The sequence below is a fragment of the Sorex fumeus genome, unplaced genomic scaffold (assembly GCF_029834395.1).
Source record: "Sorex fumeus unplaced genomic scaffold, SorFum_2.1 ptg000003l, whole genome shotgun sequence".
NCBI classification, from domain to species: Eukaryota; Metazoa; Chordata; class Mammalia; order Eulipotyphla; family Soricidae; genus Sorex; species Sorex fumeus.
Window position 1 is genome coordinate 51,826,276 of NW_026606060.1, and position 18,208 is coordinate 51,844,483.

General features: G+C 45.3%; 1 protein-coding gene across 4 annotated transcripts in view; it reads right to left on the bottom strand.

The window, feature by feature from the left end:
- Window positions 1-5,616: 5,616 nt before the first annotated feature.
- SLC41A2 (solute carrier family 41 member 2) overlaps window positions 5,617-18,208 on the bottom strand; it is a 140,090-nt gene continuing 127,498 nt past the window's right edge. For all 4 annotated transcript variants that reach the window (XM_056117241.1, XM_056117249.1, XM_056117226.1 and 1 more), the window contains exon 11: window positions 5,617-8,981. In XM_056117241.1, the coding sequence (XP_055973216.1) occupies window positions 8,796-8,981 (186 nt within the window). In that variant the 3' untranslated portion in view covers window positions 5,617-8,795. The remainder of the gene's footprint in view (window positions 8,982-18,208) is intronic.

Consider the following 18,208-nt stretch of genomic DNA (forward strand, 5'->3'; position numbering starts at 1 on the left):
AATTCCTTACCCTCAGAGATATTTCTGGAAGTTTTAAGGACAGGAGGGAGGACTCTCCTTCTCCTATGCTTCTAGCGAACCATCAGTACGGCCCTTGGGCCCTGCAAGTTCCCTTCTTTAAGTGAGCAAACAGAAAGGGCATCCCGATTGCACCTGAGCCTACTTCCTGCATCCCCTGGAGTTGGCATCACTCTCTTTGGGAAACATTGGTCGGATTCTATTCCTTCCAGTCGGTTCAGCTTTTGGTTTAGTTGGCCTTGGTTACCAGACAGAGAAATGAAAAATGCGTGCTGCCAAGTTCACCGAGAAAGTTGTGCTGACTTGGAAACCAGTCCCTAGCCGTCAGTCAAAAGTTAAAAGTTCAGAAAAATAGTTTGGGGAACAAAATCAAGGGAGTCTCATGAGTCTTAGCCACTTGTTTCCCATTGCGTGGCTTGGGAGACACACATGTTGGCCTCTCTCTTAGCTAACAGGCGTCTGAGAGGTACTGACCCTACCAGCAAGGAGCAGCCCCTTAGCAAGAAGCACCCCCGGGCAGGAGCAACTCTAGTACCCAGATCTTTCCCCCTAGAACCATCTTCCCAGGGAAGGGATTTCTGGGAAAGCTGCCGATTCCAGGCCAGGGCAGGGAATGTCCAGGAGGAGCCTGGGAGAGCATGAGAGTATGAAACCACAAAATCCAAACTCAGGACGATGGGAACGTGTCCAAAATCTTCAGGGACCAATGGAAAGGGAAAAGAGCCCTGAAACTGGCCCCAGCTGGAACACTGTGAGACACAGACACAGATAACGGAGCACTGACTCAGCACCCAGAGTGTTCACGAAATATGCATGAGCTCATAGCGAAGTGGCTGAATAAATACAGAGCAAGTTCCTGCGGAGAAGCTCCTTTGCAGCACGCCCTGGGGACCCGGCCAGAAATGCCCAGGAGAGAAAAATCTCCATTGGGCACTTCCCCTAATAGCCCCCCAGCCTCTGGCCTGCTCTAGGCCCTCCCAGAATGCACCAGGAGTTTCAGACCGGCGGACTCCCCCATTAGGAACCCCCAGTTCTCCTGCATTCTGTGCCTCCACCCACCCCCGCTCCAACTTTCAGGCACACAGACAGCAGGAGAGCACATGGCACGACCTTAGGAGTTGTGCAAGTGGTGGAGGGCAACTGCTGGTGGAGTGATGCTACAGGCCACACCCGGTCTTGAGGGCTGCCCCTGACTCATGCTCAGGGGTCATTCCCAGGGGCATTCAGGGCACCAGCAGGTGGAACCTGGGAAGATACCCCAATCCCTTTCCTATGTCTCTGTTTCCTTGGGCTGAGCAGGAAGGAGATTTTGGTGTTTGCTATTCTGTCTTCTTGAAACTGGGTTCCCTCTAAGAGTTCGACACAAGAGCTCTTCCTTTTATGTTCTCCTGACTCGCACTTTCCCCACCCTTGGACTAAGCCAAATGCCCATTGCAAGAATAACCTGCATACCCTGGCAGTTTCCTTTTTCTCTTGCTTCTGTTCAGTATTCCACATTTCAAAATAGTCGTTCTTTTCTTGCCAAGGTTTTTGGACTTTATTATTATTATTATCGTCTGACAGGATGATGATGATGATGATGATGATGATAATGATAATGATGATGATGATATGATGATTTGGTTTGACTGACACATCCTGCAGTGTCCAGGGAGAGACAGTATAGGGTATAAAGCTCTTGCTTTGCACGTGGCCAACCCCAGTTTGATTCCCAGCACTCTATATGGCTCCAGGAGTGATTCCTTAGCACAGAGCTAGGAATAAGCTCTGAGCACAGTCAGGGGTGGCCCCAAAACTGGAAAGCAGAGAGGGGGGAGGGAGGGGGAAAGAGAGAGAGAGAGAAAGAAGAGAGAGAGAAGAAAGAGAGAAAGAAAAGAGAGAAAGAAAGATGGGGAGAGAGAAAGAGGAGGGGGGAGAGAGAAAGAAAGAGAGGAGAGAGAGGGAGAGAGAGGAGAGAGGGAGTAAAGAGAGAAAGAGAGGGGGGGAGAGAAAGCAGAGAGAAGGGGAGAGAGAGAAAGAGAGAGAGAGAGAGAGAGAGAGAGAGAGAGAGAGAGAGAAGCTGTGTCAGTGGTCTCTACCATTTACTGGAGTCAGAACCACAAGTTAGGAGTAGGGAGGGGACAGGGGAGAGGGAGGACAGGGCAGGTTCGCAAGAACCCAGCCCAATCTGTACAAGCTTAAGTAGGGCTTTGAGCCAGCTGCTGGGATCAAGTGTAGCCTGGAGAAGGAGCAGAGTCTGGGAATCTGCCAGAGCTGGGAGAGCCGGCAGGATCCTCTTCACTGCCAGGAGGGCAGAAGGGGCCAGAACATACGCTCTTAAAACCCACATTTATTCATGATTTCTTCTTCCTAATACCCCAGTGCCATTAAGTACTAAAAGATTCCATTTTCACAGACTATCCTCCTTCACTGGCGAGAATAAAAAGGAAGATCCTTTTTCAAAACACCATCATTGTGCTCATTATGAAACAGAATGCAACTAATTTTTTTGGAGCCCAAACAATAGTTAGATGCTAATGAGAGCCGGGGACACATTGTCTGGGAAAGCAGGAGTCATAAAAGCATTTAAAAAATAAATATAAAAGGGACCTTTTTATGTGGAAAATGTAGAAAGCGCAGAAGAGTTATAAAAGGGGGAAAAATCTCTAGGGCCACATCATTTAGTGGAAAGGGGTGATGTCAGGATGATTTGGGGGTTGGCCTTAGGCCACTAATGTTCTGGACCCAGAGATTCTCAGCCTTGTCATGGGCGCTGTTCTGACTCATTAAAAGGTGTCTGCAGAGTGAATTCACCGACAGTATAACACAGTGTTACGCATATAGTTGATTTAGTCATGGCGTGAATGTTCAACCTCTTTTGAGGAGGAATTCGGGAGCCGCATCTGTAGTGCTCCGGGGATACCCTTGGCTCTGCACTCAGAGATCACTCCTGGTGGTGCTCAGGGGACCATCACAAGTGCTGGGGATGGAGCTGAGATCCACTGCATACAAGGAAAACGCTTTAACCCCTATACTATGAGCCTTTTTCAAATGAAAAAACTTCAAGCTTAAAGTTGCTGCATTGTCTAGTCTTCTATCTCTGAACAGATTTATAAAAAGTGGAGTGGGTCAGTAGGTCAAAGACTCCTATTTCTTTGAGGTAAAATATTGTGTGTGGTGCTGGGGTTCAAGCCCAGAGCCTCACATAGGCAAGGCGAGTATTTCTCTGCTAAGTGACATCTCCAGAGAGCTGAGGTTCAAGTTCAACGGTTAGCAGTGCACTGTCAGGAGCTTAGTGTGCTGGACTTGTCCCACTTCTAACATGCGAGTTGCTCCAAATCAACATGTCAGTCTTTCTGGCTGGCCCGGGAGCACTGGAATTGGGATGGTCTGAGTCCTGGGACACCCCGAGCGGTGTGAGTTTCTGATCTCCTGGGTGGCCCCAGGCATGGGGTTTTCCAAAGAGGAGATATAGGAGCTGGCTCCCACTATCGGCCTGGGCTGGATGTGGGCACTGGAGCCCTTTCATGACCACGTCAGGTACGGACACCCCATCCAGACGAACTGCTAAGCCAGCTAAGCCGAGTTCTAGAGGGAGGTCAGAATGTGAGGATTTCACTCTGCAGTAGGACACCACAGGAAAGGTCGTCTCTCCACAGCTTTGTACATGGCAAGTCCCGGACTGTAGATTTGGTGCTCGGCAGCTATCAGGACTCGTCCCAGGTACTCAGCTCACCTTTGAAGGGGAAGAGCAGCCCTGCAATGTGTAAGCCAATGGTCCTGGCTGCACTCGAAAGATAGAAAAGCAAAGGCAGAGCCATGCCAGGCTCATAAAGGAGGCAGAAGAAGCTAGGCCTAAGTTTCAGTTCCAGAATTCCTAGAACTGAGCAGAGATACCTGGAATTGAGTTATGATTTCCCCGAAGTAAGATAGCCATGGTGAGGTCAACTAAGGGTTACCAATCAGATACAGGTAGGGAAATCCCCCTTACACACACACACACACACACACACACACACACACAACTCTTATGCAACTCTTATGTAACTCCAATTTACAACCAATCAGCTAAGTACAAGTAGTAAAAAGCCCCTCAGACTGTGGCCAAAAGGATGGCCTGCGGAAAGTTCCTGTTATACAATGTTATGGTATAAAAGCCACTCACTTTTGAGAGTTGGGGCTGCCAAGAAGGCTGCCACTGTGTCAGTGAGCCAGACGAGGGCCCTAGCTCAAGTTAGCCAATAAAGACCCTTTGCTTATTGCATCGCAGCTTGTTTTCGTGTGACTCCTCTGGGGAGATCTCAACCCGGTTTAACACATCCTGATGGTGCCTTTTCTGGGACAACAGACCTGGAACTTGGCTGACTGGCAGGTATACCAGCCATGTGTGTGGCAGTGAGGTCCCGAGGCTTCCTTGGCCTGGTCTAAGGGTGTTCACAGAGGGAATGCAGGACAAAACAAGAAGTGTGTGGACAGCCAGATTCCCCTCTACAGAACTTTAGCCATTTTCTCAAGCCTTATCCTTTGCCACCTGCAACTCTTTATTAGCCCCCTACAATCTTGCAAGAGAATGTTTTATCCAACTTCATTTGTGTGTGTGGAGGTGAGAATGGGGGAGTGAAGTTTGACTGGAGAGAAATGGGATCTCAGGATGACAAATTGGTACTTAAGTTTATGCTGAGCTTTCTTTTTAAAAAGAAAAAAATAATGAGTTTGGTCTTTTTCTTTCTTTCTTTATTGCTTGCTTTTTGGTCACACCCGGCGATGCACAGGGGTTACTCCTGGCTCTGCACTCAGGAATTACTCCTGGTGGTGCTCAGAGGACCATATGGGATGCTGGGAATTGAACCCAGATTGGCCATGTGCAAGGCAAACTCCCTACCTGCTGTGCTATCCACTCCAGCCCCAGGTTTGGTCTTTTTCTTGCTGATGTATAGTTGTTCACGTAAGGAGTCGTGTCCTTCACAGGTATCCACTCCTTGGAGACAGTGATGGATAAATGACTATTAGCCCAAGGCATCTGGGAGTGGTCAAGTGTTGGAGAAGTGATTTTAAGTGAATCTTCCCATTGGGCATTGGAAATAAAAGTTTTATTCTTGGGGTTGGGCTGGAGAATGAGAAATGATCAGGATAGAAGGCATTCCAAACAATGAATTAACTTGAAAACTGAGAGAACAAGCAGAGAAGAGGGACTAGAAACTGAGGTGGAGGCATGTCAGCAGTTGAGGACTGAGGAGAATGGCTAGGAAGATGAGAACGAGCTGAAAAGAAAGCAACAGGCAGACTTTGGGGAAAGGCAAATGATGCAAGTATTTAAAGGAGGAAGGACACTCAGTCAAATACGGTTAGGGCTTATCAATCTAAAGGTCTGTGGAAGCAATCTTGTTCTTTGTGAGACTCACCTGGCTACTCAAGTGGAGGCAAGCATAGGCCAACGGCTGGATTTGACCAGAGCTATCCAGTAAGTATCTAGGATTTACAGATTGATCCTAAGAATCCTAGGACTGGGCTAAAGAGTTCTACACTTTAATAATCAGGAGTGCTTAACTTGTTAAAGTTTTTTATTTTGGGGGGGTGGGGAACCACACCTGAATGCAATCAAGGCTAATTCCAGGAAGGGCTCAGAGGTTCATAAGTGGTGCCAGGGATCGAACTTGGGTGAGTGCCTTACCCACTACACTCTCTTTCCAGCTCCTTACTGGAGAAAAAGTAGCAAAGCAGTGGGTTGGCAACCTAGGTATGATCAAAACCCAATTTATTGCACTCATAAATACATTACATGTACATTGATCATCCCAGAACTATTCCGGGGTGAATTCCATAAAGGGTCCATATTTTTCTAATTTAACAAAAGAAAGTACCGCACTGGATAAGTATTTCTTAAATTTTATTCCTAGTTGTCGACAATTCAAAGATGACAGACACCCGTTATGAATGGGTATATTAAATTATTCATATAAGGTAAAGAAGCCCAATTACTAAAGACTTTTCAAAATGTACTTCACTTGCCTACATCAATGATCTTCTATGATGTGGAATTTCTGATGTCTTTCCTGATGATATGTTACCGCAAGTTATAATTTATAAATTACAAAGAAAGTTTAATTTTGAAAGGAAAAGAAAGTGGTTGGTAGGCAAAATTAACAAATGTGTTTTTTTTAAAAATTGTATATGAAGTGATAAATTAGAGAATGGAATTTTTATACTAAATACTGCTTCTTTGTAAGACTCATAAATGACTTTTCTAGGTAAACAGAGTTTACTAGTCAGTAAACTCAGAAACTACAAAAGAGCTTTAAAAAGCATTAAATTATTTTAAAGGAATCTAGTCTTTTTATAAAATTTAATTAATCAGTAACTGATCCCTCTCCCATTACATGCCTTTTAGACATTTTGGTGCTTTAACCAAGATTGGACAGCAAAGGAGACATGAGACAGAACTCCAATTGGCCATCCTTTTTCTCAGTCAACCTCTACAGAAAAAGAACTAAATTGGGAAGAAAGAAGCAATGAAATGATCTAAGACATAAGGCCTTGATCTTTAGGCTACAGATTTCACCTGTCGGTTTCCCTTGGTCTTTAGAAATAACCATCATTGAGAGTCGGACAGACTCACCGTCCACCTTTATTATATGGTGGCTTCCCTGTCTGGCATCTGAACGACAGAGCACCTCTCCATCCATCATTTGGCACTCCTGGTACCTCTACGAGCTCATGGTGTGAGCACTGGCCTACCAGGACCAAGCTTCAGTCACAGCTCAGGGCACAGAGGCAGAGGTGGAGCTTCTCTGAGCTTCTGTCCCCTCAGTCCCACACAATCCGGAGCAGAATCTCCATCCAGCTGGTTTCACAGGTGCAGCTGGGAGTCTTCACCTCACAGAGCGTATCTCAATGTGCTTGGAATTCGTAATGCGCTCGGGTTGTTCGTAAATAGCTTTAACAATGTGGTTGGCCATGCATTTTTGTGTCAAAAAAAATGAAAATAGAAATCATTGAGAAGTATAAATGCTTATGAATCATAAGAGCCCAAAAGAAAATAAGTAATTTGTAAATCCTTTACAATAAAAAAAAAATCAAAGTAATGATTTCTGGATTTTTTTTAAATAAAAAAATCTTTGCAACTAAAATAGCCATCAACTTAACTTAATCATTCTTTCTTTTATAAGAATGTTCACTATGTGACATTATAACTCTCCAAAGGAGAAACTCTATAATTAGCTCAGCTCTCTGCTTTACAAACTTCTTTATAAAGCAGGAGAATGGAATAATTAAGATTTAAAATAAGCAAAAATATATAACTCTAACCCACAGTCCCTTGATTTGAAAGAGCTGAATAGGAGGAACACTTACCCAATAAATGTATACACAACCTACTGCTGACGTAACGTTTACACTAGCTCACAACTTAAACCATGAAGAGAGGAGTTCATGAGCCTTCTCTTCCCTTGTTAGTGCAATTAGTATCTGATGGTCTCGGGAGATGCACTGCATTCCTAAATATATTTATATGGCATCAAAATGCTTGCCCATGGAATAACCAAGGTTTTTGAAAATGCTCAGGATACAGATCCTAGCTTTAGAAAAATATCTGAGAAACAAAGAAGACATGTCCAGGTCTGAACAGTGACTGAAGTAACCCACAAACTTCTCTTTTAAAACAGTGTGCCTGATGCTTTCAATAGGCTTCTTTAGAAGGAAAAATCTATCATTTGGCTCATTCTAAATCTTAAAATAAGCAAACTTATCGCCTTTGCTATATTCAATGGCACTTTTTTTTAAATAAGAAGAAACCATTATAATACAGGTAATAAATACTAAATTCAGGGAAGGCAAAATTTCTGGACTGAATGACAGACGCATTTCAATGCAATGTGTTTAAGAACGCCAGTATAATGCTGGTGTTCTGGTAACATGAACTTTGTTACCAAAAATCCATCGTGCGGTTCTCTATTGAAGGGTCCCCTCCATGTGTGGTTGTTTCTCCCTCACACACAAGTACATGCATTGTTTCTCGCATCATCTTCTCTCCATCAAAGCTCAGGCTAGCTTTTGATTTGAACTATCAATTCTTTCGGAAAAAAATGCCAACAATCCTTTCAACACATCAGTGGTAAAAATACAACTCATTCCTCTTACTAAAGATCTCTTAGGATCATCCCGTGTTTTAAATGGTAACCTGCCACCAACTGTAAGAGTTGAATTAAATTAGCACTGGCACAGGGAAATTCACAGGTGCACATAAAAGGGAGTTTACCATATGTCCAGCAGAACACAGTTCATTGGGAATGAGTAGCTGGTAACTTTATCTCAGATGGCAGAGAGGTGGGCTGAACTGAAACCAGGAGAAGGTTGGCAGGCCCTTTCCTCTTTATGGTACACTTTGTAAGGAGGACACATCTGTGAGACAAGAAATACTCAACTGGAACTCTCCCTCCAGTCTTGCATTTTAAGTGACACAATAAGAAAGCACATTTCTGACTTGTCTGTGGCTTAAAAACTGTTCACTGTAAACATTCTATAATCTTTACTTATTCGAAGGGTTTCAGAGTTTGAGCTATCTAGGTCCCTGTCACAGGACCATTTATTCTAAGAAAAGTAGCACAAATACTGTTCATTCTGTTTCCTTTTTTTTTTAAAAAAAAAAAAAACATTAAGGCCATTTAATTGAATCAGAGCCAACTGAAGAGGACCCTGGGCACAAGTTCAAACTACGATTCCGAGATTTGTCGGGAAAGAGCTGGAAGAGTCTGTCTTGTATTTTCCTCCTTGGTCTCTTGAGGGCAGTGGGTGGGAGGGATTTAGTCTCCGACATCTCCATCTCGGTCGCCGATCAGCCAAAGGAAATGGAAACTCAAGGCTAGCAGAGCTGTCCCGAGCAGGTCTCCCAAGGCCGTGAGATAGGGGATGGAGAAGCTATCTGGGTCCTTGCCTTTCCTCCAGAAGTGATGCACCATCCAGTCAGCGATCCACAGCAAAGTGAACACCTGCAAGAGAGCACCAGAGATGACTCACAACGCCTGGGTGCAGGGCTGGCAAGGTATGGCTTATAGAGCCTGCCCTTACCTCCTGGCTTGACCAGGGCCACAAAAAAAGGTGAATGCCCCTGGTGCCAGGCATGCCGGCATCCTGTGTCCATGGCACTATTGACACTGATAAGTAGCTAATCTTATGTGGGTGCAGAGGATACCCCAAGGATGGAACCAGACTCACAAGGCAAACCAATGAGTCATCCCAGCCCTGATACATAACTGTGTTTATGATGCAGATGCCTTATAAGCAGAAACAGAATTTTTCCTCCCATTTTCACCGGTCTGTAGATGCAGAAGAGGCTGAAAACATCATTCCTCTCTGAAAGGTAACAGCGGGATTCAAGGACCAAGAGATATTTCATTGATGGGAACAATTTCTTTTCATGAGAAAAAAAAATACAAAACTGCACATCTCTGAAATTAAATAAAATTTTCTTCCGCTTCTCTAAATAACCACAAGAATCCCCCGACTTAACAGGATTGCAGATACTGCTAGATTTCAATGCTTTCTATGTTGTGAAGCAGGAAGACAGAGAAAAAGGAAATGATTTCACATTCTCTGGGTACACAGGTATGGCATATAAAATAAAGGTGGGGAAGTGACCATTCATTGGAAACACTATGGCAGTAGAGGGTTTCTAGTCTCTGTGAGGTGGTCAGACTAATAACCCAAAGGTAAGTGTATTCGGGACTGACATGCTTGGAAAGGTTTAGGCACAGTGAGTCAAAATACTCTAGAAAGTTATTTTAAAGCTATAGTGGCACGGCATGTCTTTAGACACTGCAAATATGAAGACCCTGTAAGCCCTGGTTTGCAGGTCAGAGGGAAGGTTTCCTTTCACCCACCTCAAGTAGGGAAGGTTTGCTTATTTTCAACCTCTTGCAGCATTAAAAGGGATGTAAGATTTGTGTGGTTAACGATCCCTGGTATTGGACAACTTGGCCAGCATAGCAGAGAGGCAAAAAGCACTTTTCTGCCCACTCATTGACTGCACGATTAGTTTGACATCTCTGTTTCTCGGAATGAACATTAAAGAGACACCTCCCTCATGAGAATACCATGAGGCCGAAGTCATCCAGGGCCGGGGACGTGGTCCACTTTCTCTGGATGTCTGCTGTTAGCAGCCGTAACGGCGTCACTGCTGTGACGATTCATGGTCTCTCCGGAAGCAGAGGTTGTTGAGAAGGGCAGTGAAGGGCCAACTCTCTGTGCAGAGGCTGCACCAATGCTTGTCACCAGCTCAGACAACTAGGTGGTGGCAAAGTGTCTGCCTGAATGCCAAACGGCTATATGCTATAGTGTAGCACCTTGTTCTCAACCTTTTTTTTTTTCTTTTTGGGACACATTCAGTATAGCTCAGGGGTTATTTCTGGCTCTGCTCTCAAGAATTACTCCTGGTGGTGCTGGGGAAGCATTTGGAATGCTGGGGATTGAACCTGGGTCAGCCGTGTGCAAGGCACTGCTATGGCTCCCGCCCGTGTTCTCAACCTTTATCCAGCCATAGCTCCCTACTGACCTTGCATGCGGCCCCTGGCCTGTCCCTTATCCTGCCCCCTGGCACCCAGCAGACTAGTCACTGCCTGGTCTCATGCTGTGTGATTCTCCATCAAGGTGATTTTCATCTGTTTCCCTTTATAATATTCTAATATCTACCACTTAGTGGACACTTTTACAGGAAGAACAGCAGCTTGTCCACACAGAGAGATGGACACTTTTTCCAAAGGTGTGAACACTTTCGCACGCCTATCAGAGAAATCCATTTTCTTTTGCATGAAGTTGCTTCTCTTTGGCAAAGACTAGCTTGGCATCCTAGCAGGTTTTACCACAACAATCTGTTCTGCATATGCAGGAACCTCACCTGGGGTATTACCAAGAATTCCAGGGGCTGGAGTGGTAGTACAGCGAGTAAGGGGCTTGCCTTGCACACAGTCAAGCCGGGTTTGATCCCCAACATCCTGTATGGTCCCAAGCACCGATAGGAGTGATTCATGAGTGCAGAGCCAGGGAGAATACCTGGGCGTCGCTGAATGTGTTCCCTTTCACCTCCCCAAACAAAAAAAGAATTCCAGACCTGGAAGTTCAAAGATCTTGACATGCCTCTGAAACAAGTATCAATAAGTAATAGTGAGCATGATGTGATTTCCAGTTCTGACACTTTTCGGCTACCTGGCTTTGGATCAAACCTGGGTTGGCCACGGGCAATCCAAGTGCTCTACCCACTGTACTAACTCAATTACTCCCCCCCTTTTAAAAACAGGGTATATTCCTGGTGATACTGAGGGTCACCAGTGCCACACTTGGGGTGCTGGGGGTGAAGGGTACACATTCCAGATCGAGCTTAGGATCTCAAACATTCCAGGCATGTGTTCTACTGAACTCCCCACACCCTTCCTACCCAGAAGATGGAGATTCTCCAAAAAAAGGTTACAGGAAAAATTCTCTGTGACTGGAGTGTACATGGAGACGCAAGAAAAGAGAAGTTGTCTGGCTGAATGAATAATGTGTGCAGGAGGGAATGTTCCTGAAGGGAATGAGGCGAGATAACTCCTTTGGGAGAGACAGGGTAATAAATGAATCTATATATGAACTGTTAAATAATAACAATATATTAAGTGTGCTATGTGCAATTTACTAATTCCTTGTATAACAACTGCCTAAAAGAAAGATTCCAAATGTTTCCAAATATGCACACATTTCCAAATTTATTTGGCCTACTGTCCCCTTTCCAGGGTGCAGGGTGGGGTGGGGGGAAACCCAGTGGAAAACCTTTTTCCTTTCAGTAAACAAACAGAAAATGCCCCTGAACCTCACCTGAGGCTACTAACCACACTAGGACCCTTGCATTGTTCCGGACCCTCCAGGGGGCGGTACTGCCCACGCCTGACCTTTGTCATACCTATAGGCCCACCTCCAGGTCTCTTGCTTCCTCATTCACCCACATGAGATTAATCTCCCAGATAACATCTCCCCTCATCAAATCTCACAATTATACTTCCTGTAACTGGGTGGAGATGGGTAGAGAGGGAAAGGACCAATTCCCAGCCTAATTCCTCAGTCTCATGGGCTGGGCTCACTACAAAGATTCACCTTCAGTGCAGCAGGATTACACTAACCCGATGGGAAAGATACACGGAAGCCCACTGAGCCCAAGGAGTGAAAACAGTGACACCCCAGGCTCAACCAGCACCAACCAGCTCTACACACTCTCCGAGAATAACCTCGGGGACGCCACATCTAAGGTGTTCCATGAGCTTATTGCCTCTTTGCAAACCACAACACCCAATAAGAGAAAGAGAACAAAAGGGAATGCCCTGACACAGAGGCAGGGTAGGATGGGGGGGATGGGGGTGGGAGGGATACTGGGATCCGTGGTGGTGGGAAATGGGCACTGGTAGAGGGATGGGTATTTGATCATTGTATAATTGAAACCCAAGCACAAAAATTTGTAAGTCTACAACTGTACCTCATGATGTCTCACTAATAAAAAAAAATAAAAATATCTGTATTATGTAAAGCACCATATAAGTATCTACCAAAATTGTTTATCAAATAAAAATAAATATCATTTTATGTAAAAAAAAAAGGGGCTGGAGTGATAGCACAGCAGTAGGGCGTTTGCCTTGCACGCAGCCAACATGGCCGATCCGAGTTCGATTCCTCCGCCCCTCTCGGAGAGCCTGGCAAGCTACCGAGAATATCTCGCCCGCACGGCAGAGCCTGGCAAGCTCCCCATGATGTATTCGATATGCCAAACACAGTAACAACAAAGTCTCCAATGGAGACGTTACTGGGCCCGCTCGAGCAAATCGATGAACAACGGGAGGGCCTTTATGTTAAAAGAAAAAAGGAAAAAAAAAGAAACGATGGCACAGGCAGTCAACAAAGCACGAGAAAGCATGAGTGGAAATGAGGAAATTACGCTCAGAAGTGACAGAAATGACAAGTATGGTAGGTGATTTATAAAAAACCCAACAGAAGGTCTGGCCAGCAGAATAACAGCAGCCGAGAAGACAGTCAAGAAGCACCAAGATGAGAGAGAGGGAACCTCCAGAGACAACAGAATATGGAAGAGTCTAAAAAAAAAAGAAGTGGGTCCTTGCACAGAAAGGCATGTGCCCCTCTCACTGGTCTCTCTAGTTACTGCTTTAAGAAGGTAAAAACCCACCATATTGTATATGCACTATATTTTACATACTGCTTTCTAAAAATCACTTTTATAATCTAAAAAGAAAATCATGCTGGGCCAGAGTAACTGTACAGTGACTAGGGCATCTGCCTTGCATGTGGTCAACCCGGGTCCAATGTGGTCAACCTTGGCACCCCATGTGGTCCCCTGAACCCACTAGAGAGATCTCTGCGCGCAGAGCCAAGAATAAGCCCTGGGCACTGCTGGACGTGACCCAGAAACAAAGAGACAAACATAAAAACCAAAACCCCCAGAACCAAATCATGCTTAGATTTAGTATGACTTCTATCATACTAAATTTCTATCATACTAAGTATCTTCAGACTGCAGAAACTAACAAAGATTTATATGCTGAATAATTAGAATCACAGAGAACTCCAGTTCCCAAGGAAAAGAAATGATCCAATAAAAAAGGAAAGGAAATGTGAAGCACCAATGAACTTATGAAAGAAATACAACTTCATGCAACTATTAAAGGAATGCCTTAAGACCACAGTGAACTCCATTTCATACCCATCTGGCAAAAATCAGCTTTAAAAGAGCAACAATAGTGAACATATTCTTTTACATGGCCATTAACAGGGCCATGAAGCGTACCAAAACAAGCTCCCATGAATAAACTGACGTTCTTTAGCATATAAAGGGCCCCACTCCACGACTAATCTCAGAGAGAAGCCTAGCTGCTGGATCATCCCAGTTCCACAGCTCTTGGAGTATATACAGCCACGTACGTGACCAGGCAAGACATCCAAGTTTCACAGTTCTGACAGCCCAGGAACTTTGATGGGAAAGTTGCATACAAGCCCACTAAGCTCAGTGCGCAGAATCAATACATGGAAGGCTCAACTAGCACCTCAGAGCGCAGTAAACTCTTAGGTGATGGCTTTAGTAAAACCACTGTGAGATATGCGTTGTAACAAACAATATAAAGTATTTTGTGCCTGCTCAGGGGGCGAGCTTGGTGGGTGCGTAGGAAACTGGAACACTGGTGCAGGGCAGGTCACACCGGTTGGGGGGACTGGCAAGGGTACTTGGAATACTTTAACAACTTGAACCTTGAACAACTGTATTATGAACAACTTTGTAAATCGTGGTGTCTAAATAAAGTTTCAAACATAAAAAATAAAAATAAAAAAGGAATCCGCCCAAGACCCACTGCTCTGAGGTGGAGTCGGGCGTGCAGTGCTGTAGTCTACGGCGCAAGGCCACACATGTATGTTCTTCTCCATCAGCACATGCTTTTTACACTGGTGGTGAGGCTTGGACATCAGCACTCCTCCTTCCTTCTGAGAGCAATTTCATGATCCCTATTAAGCTCAACGGTGCACATGTTAACTCAGCCAAGAAGTAACTTTCCCCTTCTGCCACATAGGTAAAAGCATAAGCCTGTTCCCAGCTAAAAAATGAGTCTGATCTCCACTGACCCTAGGGCCCCTGTGGCCCCCAAAACACTGAGAAGCTCTAAGCATTGGTGTTGCTCTGATGTTCTACAAACCTATAGTCTAGAGAAATGTGCAACGATACCCAGGGCCCCGGTTCTTATAAAACAAAACAAAACAAAGACAAAAACAAAAAACAAGCTCAGGGGTCTGGAGAGGTAGTACAGTGTGTAAGGCACTTGCTTTACATAAGCACTGCACTGCACTGTCCTCCCGTTGCATCAATTTGCTTGAGCGGGCCCAGTAACGTGTCCATTGTGAGACTTTGTTGTTACTGTGTTTGGCATATCGAATACGCCATGGGTAAGCTTGCCAGGCTTTGCTGTGCGGGTGAGATACTCTCGGTAGCTTGCCGGGCTCTCTGACAGGGGCGGAGGAATCGAACCCGGCCGCGTGCAAGGCAAACGCCCTACTGCTGTGCTATCGCTCCCCACTTGCTTTATATATGAATGACCTATGTTGGATCTTGGCCCCCTGAGGTCCTCTACAAGTGAGCCCTGAGCACTGAGCCAGGAGTAATCCCTGAATACTGTTAGGTGCGCCTCCCCCCAAAAAACAAAACCAAAACAATTCTTAAAAAAAGAACATAAACCAAGATCTGGAACAAACCTAAAATGTCAGCTAACAGAAGCCTGGCGCCATGAGCTCAGGACATGCAGCTAAACACGGTGGTATAGAAGGTTAAATGAATGAAAAAGCAACATGAATCAATGAGTAGGTCTCAAAGGTCTAAGACAGAATAAAAAGAACAGAAGACAAAGTGTTCGATTCTAATAAAAAGGCTTACGGATCCGAGAGCCCATAAAATGCTATGTCTACCTATATATATCCAAGGCAGCCACATAAAAACATGCATGTTGGCCCCGGGACCCGTCTGGAAGGCTGACAACTGCTGAGAGGGAATGAAAGGAGACCCGGGGAGAAGGCGGGTCGCCCTGCAGGACGTACGCCACACGTGGCCTGGCCTGGTCTGCACTGATCACGCCAAGGCTATTCTAACTCAGCGGGGGGGGGGGGGGGGGGGGGGGGCAAATGTCCACATGCTATCACCATTCTTGCACTGTCCTCCCCCAGGGAATGTCTTCTGGAGACACTGAACGAACTGAGCCGGGAGTCTAGCTAGGACAGGAGGAACCCAGAGGCGCTGGCGAAGAACAGGGAATCATTTAAACTGTGGGTTGCAGGAGCCAAGTGCCCCAGGGAAGAGCTTAAGTTATTCGCTCTTAGAAGTTCCCACTTGAACAGCAATCGCGCCAACTCCAACGGCATAGCACTACCTCCCCCCCACACACACACCTCCTGCTTCCAATTTCCTAACCTCGCCAGGCCTGTCTCATCCCTGTGAAACAGAGAAAAGAATTCCTCATCACGAGCACGACGATGGAACACTCAGGACTGTGCTTAGCACCTGGAGAGCATGAGGGCAACAGCTGTGATTGAAAAGAATTAACAAGTCATACAAGAAGGAACAATCCTATGACATCCCAGCAGCTGCTCCAACAACTTTTCCACCTGGGAGACAAAAATCAGGAGGAAAGTACTTGCCCTCTGGAATTCGGTGCCTGTTAAAGTGATCGATGCTGGGCTTGACGGCAAACAACAGGCAGCTGAAGACATTTTGGGCAGCTCCACGGGACTCGGGTTCGAGGGGCACCACAAGGCCAGCCCCACCTCCCAGCACTGTTGGGTGCTGCCCTGGAGGCCTCCCAGCTCTGCAGGGTCAAAGCTGTTCTCTGGCTGGCCAAAAGAAATGACTAAATCGCAGCACCATCAGCACTGGCCTTTACTTATTACACTGCCTCAGAACAGGGACCTTTACCGAAAAGGTCCTTGGCATCAGGCCCGGCCTCTCTCTGAGAGAATGCGGGGTTCTTTGTTTTTTGTTTTGTTTTTGGGTTTTTTTTTTTTGGTCACACCCGATGACGCACAGGGGTTACTCCTGGCTCTGCACTCAGGAATTTCTCCTGGCAGTGCTCGGGGGACCATATGGGATGCTGGGAATCGAACCCGGGTCGGCTGCGTGCAAGGCAAATGCCCTACCCGCTGTGCTATCGCTCCAGCCCCACAAGGGGTTCTTTGAAATCGACATGTCTGGCTTCTGTGGGTTCCAGCTCTCAAGCACCAGGGGAAAAAAATGTGCTGTCATACCTCGATCTCATGACTGCCCTCCTTACCTCTGCGATTGTCCCCTTCCCCTGCCAGCCTTCTTCCAGTTATGGAACTTACTTAAATTCCCTCCCCAAGCAATTTATTGCTGAACTTTCTATGATGACTTAAAATCCAAGCAGTTTCAAAGGAATTGATTTTTTTTTCTTCTTCTTTTTTTGACGGGTTAACCAAAGCTATCAGTGTCTCCGTGGAATGCTGCATATAATGAATTATTAGAGCACCGTCAGTATCAGATTCTTCTCCTTGCAGCATACTTTATTTTAAGATGAAATGGTTATTCCAGGAATGCGTGCTTTTCACTGGAAAAACACATCGAAAAGCAAACCAAGGGTAGACTGTTTTCACACCGTCTGTTTGTTTTTTATGAAATATGCATAACTTCTTTAGGTAAATACAGCTCCTGAAAAGGCAACTCTGTCATCCCAGCTAATTATGCATGTTCCAGAGGTACTGCCTGGAATTTACATAAATATATGAAGTACAAGAATATGTATTTGCTTTGGGTGATATTGATTCTTTACGCCAGCTTCTTCTTTAAGCTAGAACGACCACGGCCAAGCTTTCCCAAGCCACATTCCCTCAATGCCCCGATGGCAAGGAGCAGCCTTGTATATTGTGTGAGGAGAGACGTTTCTTTAGAGGAGGAATGCTTTAGAAATATGCTACAAATAAACACCAGGAGCAGCAAATTTGGGCCATTCTTCCCAAAACCTTAACTTTCAGGATATTAAATTCATCTTGCCTATAAAAATATGCTCCCTTAACCCAGTTTCTAGACTAAAAACGCTGCTCATTAAAATCCTGTATTTAAATTCTTGCTAAGAAGAATTTTTTCCTAAATGAATCTACTCTTGATTATTCCAAGGAAAGTCTCTTTTCTACAGCCTGAACTATTTTTGTCAAAATGCTGGTGGGGGAGAGGATGGAACAAAGATGAACCTTCTTTTAAGAGGGAAGCCAAATATTCACCAAACTCCCAAGAAATCCATGGGACAAAAGAAAAAAAGCCCAAATGTCCCAGGCTTGTGGTTCAGTGAGAGAATGGTTTCTGCATGGCCATGTGAGGCTAAGCATTCAATCCCTGCACTGCTCCATACTGCTGAGTATGACCCAGACTCTGCCAGTCTGATGCTCAGTACCACAACCAAGTAAATGAGTGACCTGAGAATATCACACCATCAACAACGGAGGCGAAGGAGAGCGGGAAATGGTGGAGGCCTTCTGTCCAAAAGAAACTTTCAAACGGCTTCTATGGATATACAGACAATATTCATAGCTCTCATATTAGTTTTAAAAGGCAAAGTATATCCTAAAAGGGGGATGGAAAAAAAAGAGCATTCACACACACACACACACACACACACACACACACACACACACACATATC